Here is a 12,386-nt window from a genome sequence, read left to right on the forward strand (position 1 = left end):
CTGGCCTGACTGTCCCAATGGCTGTGTCCCTCCAGACATTAAGGAAAGTCAGGTTTTTGTTCCCAATGAGCGGCACCCTCCGGCCTCCCCCATTTCCCCAGGGGCCAAAGCGGAGCTTGGATCCCTGGCCAAGATCTCAGCCCTCCAAAGGGCTGCGTGGCACAAGGTGACAGCGGGGACAGGTTTTGGGGATCAAAAACCAGTGCCTGCCTCCTGAAACACCCACTGAGAGCAGGGAGGGACGGGGGTCCCAGCACCACGCGGCAAGGACATGGTTTAGGATTTCTCCCTCAAGCATCCAGGCTCAATACCAGGGACAAATCTCACAGTGCCACACAGTGGGGCCATTATTTTGTGGTTTCATCAGGGGGTCACACAGCGGGAACATTATTTGGGGGTTCTTCCCCAAGCAGCCAGGCTCCACACCGGGGTGAAGGCTTCCAGCACCACGTGGAGGGGATGTGGTTTAGGGTTTAGTCATCAGGTGCCCGGGTTCAACCCCAGGGGTCGCGGTGCCATGTGGTGGGTACGTTATTTCGGGTTTCTGCGTGGAATCGTACACTGGTTCAGGCTGGAAAAGCCCTCCTAAATCACCTGGCCCGACCCATAACCTCGCACTGAAGTCCGCCACCAACCCACGCTACGGGGTGCTACATCTCCACGTTTCTCCAGTGATGGCGACGCCGCCACTTCCCTGTCCCAATGCCTCACACCCCTTTCCGTGACGAAATTTCTCCTAAAATCCAGCCTAAAACTCCCCTGGCACAATTTCAGGTCGTTTTCCCTCATTTGGAGGACAGGAAAAGAGCCTCCCCTCGCCACGACTCCCTTTAAGCTAATTACAAAGCGCGGCATTACGCTAATTATTTAGCCCAATGAAGCCTCCCTGAGCCTTCCCCCAGCCCAACAACCCCTCCAGCAGCCGGCATCACCCCCATCTCCTCCTGCTGCCAAAATTACTAAACCAATAATTAAACGAACACTTTAACGCCCCCAACCAAGTCCTGGCGCTTGGGGACGACGCGGGGCGCAGCGCCAGGGCCAGGACATAGGAAGAGGGCGGGCAGGGCTTTTCCCCTCCCCAAGCCCCAGCCCCAGCGGCTGGGAAACGAAACCTCGAAACCTGCGGTGTCTGAGCGCCCCCCCCCTGCCCGCAGCACCGCCCCCGCCGCCCTCCCCCGAGCCCCGAACAAGCGGGGATGGAGCGGACCCGAGCTCCGGGACTCGCGCTGCCACCCTACGAGCCTCTGGTGGAGGGTTTGGACATGGAGAACATGTCCCGAAGCGTCGTGGTGCCCGTGGAGCCCCCCCCGGTGCAGGCTCCCCCCCGCGACCACCTGGCTTGGTCGCTGTGCTCCACGCTGTACAGCAATGTCTGCTGCCTCGGCTTCCTGGCGCTCGTCTTCTCCGTCAAGGTTTGGGGAAAAAGGGGAACGGGGACGGGGATGGGGTGAGGAGGGGGTCGGGGCACTGTGCTGGCACCCGGGGGGTGGTGGGGTGGCGGCCGCGCAAGGTGGGGGGGATGGAGCCAGGGAGCCCCAAAAGCCCAGCTCTAGGATGCGCCGTGGACCCCACAGAGCCCCTTGGAGCCCCCCAAAATCGCCAAGCCTGGGGTTGCCTTGTGGAGCACCAAAAGTCCCGGCCGTGGGTTAATGGGTGGACCCCACAGAGCCCCTGACCCTAGGGAGACCCATGGACCTCCCCAAATCCCCCATCCTGGAGGTGACCCCACAGAGAGCTCCGCAGACCCTCCGGAGCCCCAAGCCCAGGATGCTCCATGGGTCACCCAGAGCCCCCATCCTAAGCCCCCTCTCCCCAGCCCTGACCCTACTGACTCCGGCTTTGGTCTCCCCAGTCCAGGGATCGCAAAGTCCTCGGCGACTACAGCGGGGCGCTCAGCTACGGCTCCACCGCCAAGTACCTGAACATCACGGCCCTGCTGCTCAACATCTTCTTCATCATCCTCATCATCGCCCTGATCGCGAGCGGCACCATCACCGTCGTCAACCTGCTCCACCATCAGCAGCAGCAGGGCGACCACCCCTTCTACGGCCCCACATAGCCCCTTCCCCGGCACCGGGGGCAGAACTCGGCCCGCTGCAGCCCCCGCCGCCCCTCGGAGCAGGGCTGAGACCCCCGTGCAGCCCCTCCAGCACTTGCTGGGGTCTTGCCCTGCTTCCCTTGCTGCTCCAAGTCCCTCTGACCACCGCTCAAAGCGCCTCGTGACACCTCTCCTCCGGTGGGAGCCGAGCCCCCTTTGGGAAGGGGACGCACACGCTTTGCCACTTGCTTTGCTCTGGCTTTTTTTTTTATATATAGCCCCAAATACCGTCTTGTCAGGAGAAGAAGTGGTTTTAATAAAGGTTTCTTTCACTTTTGTCCATGGCTCACCCTTTTTTTTTTCCTTTTTTTTTTTTTGGGGGGGGGGGGAGTCCCGTAGCCCAGCTTTTTGGGACAGGAAATGGTGGCTGTCCTAGTGAAGCACTGCCATGGGACAACTGTCCCCTCTGTCACCCTCGGTGCACGCAGCATTGCGGGGATGCTCCGAAATACGCAGACTGGTGAACCCAGCTCAATGCATTGGGATAGGATGGACCATGGCAAGGATGAAGGCAGGAGGGAAGAGTGTCCCCGTCCCTGGGGTGCCACCACCATCACCCCTACCCCTAGAGATGCAGGCAGGCTTCATCGGGGGGCAGGGAGGTGCAAAAAGGGTTTTGGCCCAGCTCGGGGCAGGAGGGGATGGGAGAGGCTTCCAGGAGGAGGTGGGAGCCAGGGGTGGGATGGCCCCATCCCAAATCACCGCGATGGGGAAGCACCACCAGGTGACAGAGGCACGGGGTGCTTTGGAGGACAAGTGAGATGGCAACAACTCTCCCCTCCTCTCCAAAACTTCTCAGCCTCGCCCCATCCTGCCAGCCCCCCTCCCTCAGCCCAGCCGAAGGGTGATGTAAAAAAAAAAAATCACGCCCGTGGCTTTCATGGCTTCACCCATGTCCAAATTGACCCAGGAAAGGCCCAGACCACCTGGACAAAAGTCCCGGACGAAGCCGATCTGGCAGAGGTTCAGGTATGTGTTTGGCCTGCCCTTCCTGCTCCCCAGCTCGCTGGAAGCCTTCGCTCTGCTCCCCAGGGCTGGGGCCCCGCCAAGCTGAGAGAAAGCCTTTGATTTTTTTTGTTTCCTTGAGAACAACTCCTGCCAAGAAGCTCTGCTCATGAGCAAGCCATCCGAAATCCTTCCCGCAACACACAACAGATATTTGTTGCAGGATCCCTGGCAGCATCGGCCGGGTGAATCATTTATTCCTCCTCTCTTTCCCGTAAACGCAAACAGACACGTGCTGCTGGCTGGGAGCAGTGCTCTCGGCCACCTTCCCGAGCAGCCAGCAGGCAATGCATGTCCACAAGCAAGATTTGGGACTCCGTGTTCCCATCCAGCTGCTGAGGTCAAGGAGCCTTGCAAAGGGCGATGAAATCCCTGCTCAGAAACGTTGTCCAGACCTCTCCAGGTCTCAGCAGCGCTGCCTCCTTCTAGTGTTGGCAGCAGCCTGGTCCCGTTATACAAGGTCTTGGCAGGGTGCAGGTGGGCTGGGCTGAGTCCCACCCTCTGCTGCGTGTTCCTCCCCCTCCTCAGCAGCAGGACCCAGCTGAAATCCACCCACCCAAAATCAGAGTGTTTATTACGCATGCCACCTCTCCATCTGACAGTCTCCACAAGCAGCTGACACATGCAAAAACCTGGGGACAATTCCTAAAGACATCCTGCAGCCAAAAGCGGACTTCAGTTCTCCGCTCTGACATCCCTGTGGGGAGTGGGACAGACTCAGCGAGTGCATCCCCAGCCCCAAAACCTCTTCCCTGAGCGTGACCGTGCTTTTCCGTGCGTGGCACAGCTCTGGGAGGCACAGTTCCTTGGGGCCAGATCCCTGCAGGCAATGGGGTGGGAGGGGTCTATGGAAGCAAAGGCCTTATTCTTGGGGTGCACGGGGCAGGGCAGGGGAGTTCCCGCGACATGAACAGCCCGTTTGTGCCCTTGCAGCAATCGCTGAGGGCCGTTGGCAGGCAGCCACCGGGCCACTGAACTCCCTGCCCCGCTCCCAGCAGCGAGCCCAGAGCGAGCAGTGGACTCGGTGAAACCCAGCGCACCACACTCAGCCCAGCTGAGAAACCCTCCGACAGACCTGACAAAAAAATAAAAATCTCATTCTTGCTTTGCAGAGACTTTTCCTCCCTTCATGCAAAAAGCCAGTCGTGGTATTTCACTTTCTCATCCCGTCCCTCTGGTGCTTGGTGCCCTATAGCATCCCCCTAACCCCGCGCAGCCCCCTTCTCACTCCAGCATCCCCCTGGGACTAGTGGGGACTGCGGCCCCCTCCCAGCAGCAGCAAGGGCTGGACTTTGTCTCTTCCTTATGCCTTCTTGTCCCTGTCATTTGCTCAGGTGCAAGAGCAAACTAAAGGCAACACAGGCGACTGCGGGCAGGTGGCAATTTCAGGATGTTCGCGCTGAGCTCATTTAGATAAGACCACAACCGTAAAGCCACCCTCAGGGAGGATTTTTAGAAACCTCAGCGGAGATGTGGGGTCTTTTGGGACGAGTCAGATGCTCATGACCCTCACAGCTGCCAGCACTGTCTGATTTTGCCACCAGCACCTTCACCCTTGGCTTGGGTGAGGCAGAGCAGCTCATTGTGCCCCATGGAGGGACACCTGCAGCTTTTTTGGCAGAGCTGCAGGTCAGGTTTTTGGGTCTTCAGCGCAAACCCAGCCCCAAATCCCTGCTGAGCCCTCTCCCTCCTCCAGCTACAATTCCCCTCCCCGCCAGCCTCTCCACTTAATTGCCACTACGCCCAACTGAACCTCGTTACCTTCAAAGAGCAGCGCCCTGACAATGGGAAAATAGCTTCAGGAACAGGGAAAAAAATGCTTTCTATTCCTAAGGTTTTGAGATAAGCAATGTTGGGGGCCAGGGCTTGGATTTGCACCAAAGCATTCAGGTGGCCAAAAAAGCCATGTGACAGCAAGCACAGGTGGCTGATGCCCTTGATGTGCCCCAGACATGAAACCTCCCAATCTTCAATTTTTCCTGAGTAGGAAAACCCTACTTCTCACAAAAAAAACCAACAGTTGTTTCAGTTTCGTTTTCTCTGCCTCTAACTCATTTCCCCGGGAAACGTGAATTGAATGTGCAGGCTGTTGATGTTTCTGAAACACACACAATGCGTTTGCTCTGTGCATTGGTATTTTTTTAATTCAGGTAATTTTTAACTACTTGCTGCTTTTCTGAACCTTTTTTTTTTTTTTTAGTTCCCCTAATCATTTCAGCAGCTGCAAGACACTACAAAGGAAAGAAATAGATTTATAAAAAAAAAAAGAAAAAGAAAAAGAAAAAGAAAAAGAAAAAGAAAAAGAAAAAGAAAAAGAAAAAGAAAAAGAAAAAGAAAAAGAAAAAACCCTTCAAACCCAAAGTGCAAAGCCAGTAGCTTTATTCCCCACAGATGAGGATCGAGTCCACAAATCCTCCTGGGGACAAGCAGCACACCCTATGCCCCCTTCCAGCCACCTTGCCCCGTGCCATCGAGAAGCCACCCTTTGCACTCCAGCCTCACCGAATTGCCGTGCCCTTGCTGACACCGTGCGAACGCCTCGACACGAGCTGGCTCCCAAATGCTGGCACTGCTGGGGATGAGATGCAAAAGCTGAAGCAGCTCCGGAGTGGTGTTTTGCAGCCTGTCCCCCCTACAGCTTCAGGATAAGGGCTGTTTGGGGGGCTCGTGGTGGCCCCCATCTGCCCCTACTGCCCTCCGTGTCCGTGCTGGGACAGAACAGCAGCTGGCACAGCCCTGCCCCGCACTCCCCAGGGCACGAATAAAGAAGCATAAAGCAACAAGGACAAGGAGATGAGGCTTTGTCACATCACCCAGCCCATGGACATCCCTTTGGCCCAGCTCCCCATCCTCCCCACAGACTGTGTCTGGCTCCTTGTCGCTCCCCTGTCCCAATCCCAGTGACCCCAAGGCAGCCGGCTAATCTCCAGCTGGGACACGGGGCTGGTTGCCCCCGCCCCAGTGCGGGGCGGGGTGACCCCACCCTGACAAACCCTTCCACTCACCCATAACTGGGCGAGCACAAGCACCGGTGCTCCAGCTCCTCGCTGCTGCCAGGCTACCATGGAGAACTACCCGCAGTCCTTCAGCATCAACATGCAACCCTACGGCAGGAATGGGGGGGCCAGCACCCCCAGCCCCCCGGCCACCTCCTTCGGCCAGGCCACCTCTTTCGGCCAGGCCACCTCTTTCGGCCAGGCCACCTCTTTCGGACAGACGGAGCCCACACCCGTTTCTACCCCGCCACCCAAGGACTTTGTGCTCTGGTCTTTCTTCAACGCCATGTACTGCAACCCCTTCTGCCTGGGCTTCCTCGCTCTTGTCTTCTCCATCAAGGTGAGGGAAAAGTCAGCCTAGTCCCGGCAACCCCCCGCCCAGCCTGAGAGCCCTGGCTGCCACCTGCCCCCACGATTGGGCTCCCCAACCCCATCCCACCCTAGCTTTTCCCATCCCATCTTGTCCCATCCCACCCCAGCTTGACCCAAACCCCATTATCACCACTCTCCCTTCCCTGCCCGTCTGATGTCTCCCCCCTCCATCCTGCCACATCCAGCCCTGCCCCACACCCAACCTCCCCTGGAAAGCCACCATTGGAGGGCCACGTGTCACCTCCCAGCGCTTCACCGTCCCCAAGGGCCGTAGGGAGAGGGGGACCCAGACACCACGTTGCTCTCGGCTCTTCTCCACTGCCCCCGAGTGCCCCAAATCAGCCGATGGTGTCACAAAGCCATGGAGCTGGCTCCCTGCTCCCCCCCACCCCACCCCAAGAGCTTGCCAATGCGCCACGACACTTTTGCCCTACCTGCGATAAGCAGCAGCTGCTCCCCAAGCACCTTCCCTTTATTGCCTTTAAGGCTAATCATTCGTAATGAGCACACAGGGAGGGGAGGGCAGCATTCACCGGCGCCCCGGGAAGCACACTGGGGACCCCCCCTCCTTCTCCCCCATCTCTCCTCCACCGCCAATGCCGCAGCTCCGCAGGACCGGGCAGCATGTGGCCAAGTGTAATGGCTTTTAATAAGCCATTAAGAAATGGCTTTTAGGCTGCCGGGAGCTCTGCTTCCAATCTGGGGGGTGGGGGCTTCCTGAGGGTTTGGCACCTCGTGGATGCCGCTGCCAGGTTTCGGCAAGAGCGGCCGCGTTGCGGTGCTGGAGCCGGGCGGGTGTCTGCGGCCTGCAGGGTGGTGCTCCCTCGCTCCTCTCCCTCTGCAGGCCCGAGATAGGACAGTGGCGAACGACCCCATGGCCGCCAACAGCTACGGGAGGACAGCCAGGAGCCTCAACATCGCAGCGTTATGCCTGGGTATCGTGGGCACCATCATCCTTGTGGTCATTCTGGCAGTGATCTACAGACCAGTACACCACCCCTAACCTGGCCCACCGAGGAGAGGCAGCACCACGGCTTTCCCTTAACCCCCCGGCCCCAAACCCCATCACCCTTCCGACCCCCTCCCTCCAGCTGAGGGGGTGCGCCCGCCGTGGTGACCCAATTGGGGGTGAGCCTCTGGGGTGAGCTCGAGATGAATAAAGCATTTCTCACTCCCTTTTGGCTTGGAAATGTCGTGGTTTTCGGTTTCGGGAGGTGTTATCTGCCCTAAGCATCCCCACCTCAGTGGGCTGTGGCTACCCCATAACTCGGACAAGAAGGGAACGGGGCCAAGCAGCAGCAGAAGATCTCGGAAAGCACATCGGTGCTGTTAAATATTTCCCCCTTCCTGGATTTATGGGGGTGTTTAGCACCCCCAGAGCCCCCTCCCAGACCAGTTAACCTCCCCAGGTGGAGAAAAACGGTGGGGAGGGGGATCACCAAGCTTTACAGCCGTGCTGCTGAACCCAGGGGGAGCTGAGGAGGGGGGCTCCCACTTATTCCCCCCCCCTCCAATCAGTCCCTCAGCAACTTTTAATCCCCCTCAACCCCTCTGAGCAGCAGCTTTGCCTTTTTCTGCCCTTGTAGCCCCCCCTAAAGCCTGCCCACACGCCGGCTGCCAGCCATGTCCACGGCTGCCTGTCCCTGAGAGGGGTCAGTGTCCTCGCACCCGGGGGGGGGGGGGGGGGAACATGGGGGGGGGGTAAAAGGACGGACACCAACCAGGCTGAGCCTGGAGGCCGGAAAGGGGGCTCGGCTGCTCCGCCTGCGCTCTGGGGCCTCGGGCCGGATTTAGGGGCGGTGTGGGGCCGCTGCGGGGTTGGGTTCCGTTTCAGTTCCCCTACACGCTTCCCAACCCTCCCGTCCTCGCTCGGCGCCCCTGCCCCGTCATGAAGCCCCAGCGGGAGGAGGTGAGCATCCCGCTGTACCCCCCCAGCCGGGGGCAGCCCCCCACCACCGGCCCCAACGAGCAGCCCCGAGATTTCTTTCTCTGGTCCCTCTTCAACGTCCTGATCGGTTACGGGCTCGCCTACCTCGGCTGCCTCTGCTTCCCCGCGCTCATCTTCTCCATCAAGGTGAGACCCCCCCCCCCAAATCCCCCCCCACCCTCCAACCCAGTGTCACTTTGCCCACCCACCCCAGGACCCCTGCCCACCCCGTGTCCCGTTGCTTTGTCATCATGCCCCCCTATTCCAAGCCACCTCCTCCCGGGGTCTCCAGAGCCGATCTGTCCGGACCCCCACCCCCAACCCAAAACCCCCGAACCCCCCCCAACCCAGGACCCCCCGATCCACCCCCTTTGACCCACCGCAGGACCCCCCTACTACTTCATCCTCCTCCGATCTGGTCTCCGCCTGATCCAGCCTGACAAAACATATCCCTCTCCCCCCCATCCCCAACCCCCCAAACAAGTGCCCCCCAAAATTCGCTGCTGCCCAATCTGACCCCCTCCAACCCACCCACACATCTTGGGACCCCCCTAACCCAGAACCTCCCCTCCACGACCTGACCACCCACCAGCCCAGAACCAGTGCCCCCCAACCCAGCCTGATTTTTCCCTGACACCCCCTCAGTTTGTCACCCCCAAACCTTCCCACCTTGCTGCCCGTACCCCAAAATCCAGGACTGTGTGTGGGGGGGGAACATGGGCAACTTCACACCCTGCCCCCCGAGGGAAGGCATCCATGAGGTCCCAGCTCCCTTTTGAAAACTTCCCCAGGTGGGGAGGGGTCCCCAGATTTTTCTTCTCCGCACCCCCCAACCTCCACGTGTTCCCACAGGCCCGCGACTGCAAGATGCTGGGGGACGTGGAGGGTGCCAGGAAGCACAGCACCCGGGCCAAGGTGTTGAACATCATCTGCTCCGTGCTGATGGTCGTCACCGTGATCGTTGCCATCGCTGTCTTCGTGGCTGTCATCACCTGACCACTGCTGGCCACAGCCCCTCGACCGATGGACCGACCTGCCACCCTTCCACTGCCCCCCTACCCCCCAAGAAAATGTGTACCCTCGTGTCTCTGCTTTGGTTGGAGGGGGTGACCAGGAAGGCAGAGCCCTGTCCCCTTGCTGTGCACGGGGTGGCCGGCACGGCTGGTGGTTGGAAGGGGATGGGTGGGCCAGGGTGGGATGGGGAAGGGGCAGCCCCCTTCCTCCTCCACTTGTGCTCCTCGGCAGGGAGCTGCTAGGCTCCCTGGGCCGCGCCGGTGTTTGTCGAAGCTGCAATGCTCATGTAGATCGCTGCTGCCACAAATAAAGCTCCTGCTTGCCAAGCCGCTTGTCTGTTGCCTTATTCACAGCAGGGAAGGAGAAAAAAGGGTCCTTCAGCATCTTGGTGGCAGCCTCCTCACCCTCCTCCTCCTCATCCTCCATCCCCACCGCCTTGCAGGGCGCTGCCAGCCCCCGCCTCATCCCCCAGCGGAGGACATGAGTTTTTTCCTAAGGATTTAGGCACGGCAGAAGAAGGAAACAGGAAAAAAAATGTGTTTTCTGTCTGTAAACAGACATCCTGCTGCAAAGCCCCATCCCCTCCTACTTCCAGGGAACCCTAGAAGGCTTTGCTAGAAGCAGCCCTTCTACATTTTATCATTAAATGCCCATGTAATGCATTCCTGGAGGGGGGGTGGGGGTGAGGGGGAAGGATGCCTAAGTGTGGAGCTTTTAGCAGTACTTAGTCCCACAGGCTGCTAGCCCATTACCCTGGGTGCTGTAGTGACAGAGATCAAAACAATTACTTATTGCAATTGCCCTTATTGAAACAACTGACGTGAAAGGCACGTTGCAAGGCAAACACACACACACCCAGCGACAGCAGCTTCTGCTGACACACAGGAAACTCCAGCCTCCCAGAGCAACCAGGCCTTGCTGGTGTTTGAGGGGTTTTCCCGACCACCACCACCTACAGGCCTTGGATGGAGGCAGCGGTGTGAGGAAATGTCTCCTGGCATCCTGCATCGTGTCCAGGGGGTGGTGGCTGCTTGGTTTCCAACCCATCCCACGGCTCTGTCCCCTTGGTCCCATGCCCCTCGCTGTGGGAGAAAGGCTGGATATAGAAAGCCCATCCACTTGTGAGAGAAAGGCAGGCTCACAAAACCAACTTTGTTTCTCCTAGCTCCCAGCCAAGCATTTCTGATAACCACAGCTCGTGGAGGGCTGTAATTTCTCTGTTTTATATATAGAGAAGACAAGGCTGGGCTGCAGGCGAGCGCTATATAAAGGGGCCACCCGGCCCCGCTCCCCCAGCCAGGCTGGTGCAGCAGGAGAGCCGCGGGGTGCCTCTCTCCGTGGCCATGGACACATCCTACCCCCGGGAGGACTACCTGCCCATGACATCCCACAAACGGGACCTGTCTCCCACCGTCGTCACCGTCGGGGCCTCTGCGCCGCCCCGCGACCACCTCATCTGGTCCATCTTCAACACCATCTACATGAACTTCTGCTGCCTTGGCTTTGTGGCTCTCGCCTTCTCTGTCAAGGTAAGCTGTGCCACGGCCAGGGCACGAGGAGGGATGGGAGAGGGGGTGTTTGGGGTCACCTGGTGTTTCTAGGAGTTCCTGACCCCCTCCCCGTGCTGATGCAAGAGCAGGGAGGATTTTCCAGGGCATCACAAGTAACTGCCTAGGAGGGCTGGGAGAGGGTGCACAAGGGTAAGAGCCCAACACCCTCAGAAAGACCATTTTAGGTGACAGCATCCCCTGGTAAAGCCCTCCTCTTTGTCCTGCCACCTATTAATAATGCTATGAGAAGGCCCCCGGCCAGGTAATCACAGCTTCTTGTCACCACCCGAGGAGCTATCGCTGTCCCTAGATGACGCTGGAGGGGCTGAGATGCCCCCAGCCCCATGCCTGGATCTGCCCTCCAGCAGGAACAGCTCCAGCTGGGCTGGAGCCGGGCAGATGTCCCAGGGGAAGGCTGGAGGAAGCCGGGAGGAGGCACGGGTGCATGAGAGGAGCCAGGGCTGCCCTGCGTCTTGGTTCTTGCAGGCGCGGGACCGCAAAGTGGCTGGGGACGTGGAAGCTGCTCGGCGCTTCAGCTCCAAGGCCCGGTGCTACAACGCCCTGGCCACGGCCGGGAGCGTGGTGCTGCCTCTCCTGCTCGCTGCCCTGGTCATCACCGGTGTCCTCCACCTCTCCAAGCTCGCCCAGGACTCCGTGGGCTTTTTCAGCTACCAGTTCAACACAAGCGACGATGAGGACAAGTGACCGGCGGGCGATGGGCTGGACAAAGTTCCTTCACAGCACTGGTGGCCTCCCAAAAAAGGACTGCCAGCCCTAAATAAAATCCTCATCCAGCCTAGAATCCCCCAGCCCCTCCGTGCCCAACCCCATGCTTCTTTGGGCAGCTACATTATTTCTGTTTACCTTGTGTGGTTTTGGTTATTTGTTTTTTATATCCTGCCTCCCCTGTGGACTATGGCACCCCTCCAGCCTCAGCGATTATTATTTAAATCATTAAAACAATTCACCCACTGCGAACCTGTGGCATGCCTGTGTGTACGTGGTGCAGGGATCCTGCTAAGGGATGACATAAATGTGTTTTGTGTGCTTAGATAGTGCACTTCACAACTGCGAGAGTTAATCTACATCACTTCTAGGGTGTCCCAGCCTAAAACAGTTGTGGTGAGGGGAAGAACACGGGCCTCATCTATAACAGAGGAGGGGAAAGAAGTAGGCAGATGTTTCCTGACTTGGGCTGGCAACAGCTGGGTAGAGCAGCCACCACCTCCCCCGGCAGAGCTGAAACCTACAAATTCATGGCAGCATAGCAGAATCCCCCCCCCCCAGCCTGGTTCCTGGGCCATGACAGAGGGGACCTGCGTGCAGTGACCGTGAGCCACACGGGATGCTGTGAGCCACAGCACGCCCCGGCTCAGCCCACACAGGATCCATGGGGACCTTCCCCATTGCTCTAAGCAGGT

The 12,386-nt window shown here is 58.9% G+C and overlaps 4 protein-coding genes across 4 annotated transcripts; all 4 read left to right on the forward strand.

The window, feature by feature from the left end:
- Positions 1 to 1,138: 1,138 nt before the first annotated feature.
- Positions 1,139 to 2,379, forward strand: LOC113843692 (dispanin subfamily A member 2b). The gene is made up of 2 exons (XM_027457622.3): positions 1,139 to 1,415; positions 1,856 to 2,379. The coding sequence occupies exons 1-2, from the start codon at positions 1,200 to 1,202 to the stop codon at positions 2,060 to 2,062; spliced, it is 423 nt and encodes a 140-aa protein (XP_027313423.1). The 5' UTR covers positions 1,139 to 1,199; the 3' UTR covers positions 2,063 to 2,379.
- A 3,758-nt stretch (positions 2,380 to 6,137) lies between these two features.
- IFITM1 (interferon-induced transmembrane protein 1) lies at positions 6,138 to 7,500 on the forward strand. Its single transcript, NM_001310823.1, is given in 2 exon segments — positions 6,138 to 6,442; positions 7,319 to 7,500. Coding segments are annotated over 2 exon segments (432 nt in total). The 5' UTR covers positions 6,138 to 6,169; the 3' UTR covers positions 7,478 to 7,500.
- Positions 7,501 to 8,307: 807 nt separating this feature from the next.
- On the forward strand, positions 8,308 to 9,451 carry IFITM2 (interferon-induced transmembrane protein 2). Its single transcript, NM_001310785.1, has 2 exons — positions 8,308 to 8,548; positions 9,254 to 9,451. Exons 1-2 carry the CDS (start codon positions 8,363 to 8,365, stop codon positions 9,395 to 9,397), a joined length of 330 nt encoding a protein of 109 aa, NP_001297714.1. The 5' UTR covers positions 8,308 to 8,362; the 3' UTR covers positions 9,398 to 9,451.
- A 1,262-nt stretch (positions 9,452 to 10,713) lies between these two features.
- Positions 10,714 to 11,716, forward strand: IFITM5 (interferon induced transmembrane protein 5). Its single transcript, NM_001310780.1, is given in 2 exon segments — positions 10,714 to 10,944; positions 11,452 to 11,716. Coding segments are annotated over 2 exon segments (405 nt in total). The 5' UTR covers positions 10,714 to 10,758; the 3' UTR covers positions 11,671 to 11,716.
- The last annotated feature ends 670 nt before the right edge of the window (positions 11,717 to 12,386 follow it).

The sequence above is a fragment of the Anas platyrhynchos genome, chromosome 5 (genome assembly GCF_047663525.1).
Source record: "Anas platyrhynchos isolate ZD024472 breed Pekin duck chromosome 5, IASCAAS_PekinDuck_T2T, whole genome shotgun sequence".
NCBI lineage: Eukaryota > Metazoa > Chordata > Aves > Anseriformes > Anatidae > Anas > Anas platyrhynchos.

Excerpts from the sequence above, each read along its gene's own strand:
- LOC113843692 (XM_027457622.3), top strand. The coding sequence starts at position 1,200 with ATGGAGCGGACCCGAGCTCCGGGACTCGCGCTGCCACCCTACGAGCCT. Across the intron at positions 1,416-1,855 it reads CGCTCGTCTTCTCCGTCAAG|TCCAGGGATCGCAAAGTCCT; the intron begins GTTTGGGGAAAA and ends TGGTCTCCCCAG.
- IFITM2 (NM_001310785.1), top strand. The coding sequence starts at position 8,363 with ATGAAGCCCCAGCGGGAGGAGGTGAGCATCCCGCTGTACCCCCCCAGC. Across the intron at positions 8,549-9,253 it reads CGCTCATCTTCTCCATCAAG|GCCCGCGACTGCAAGATGCT; the intron begins GTGAGACCCCCC and ends GTGTTCCCACAG.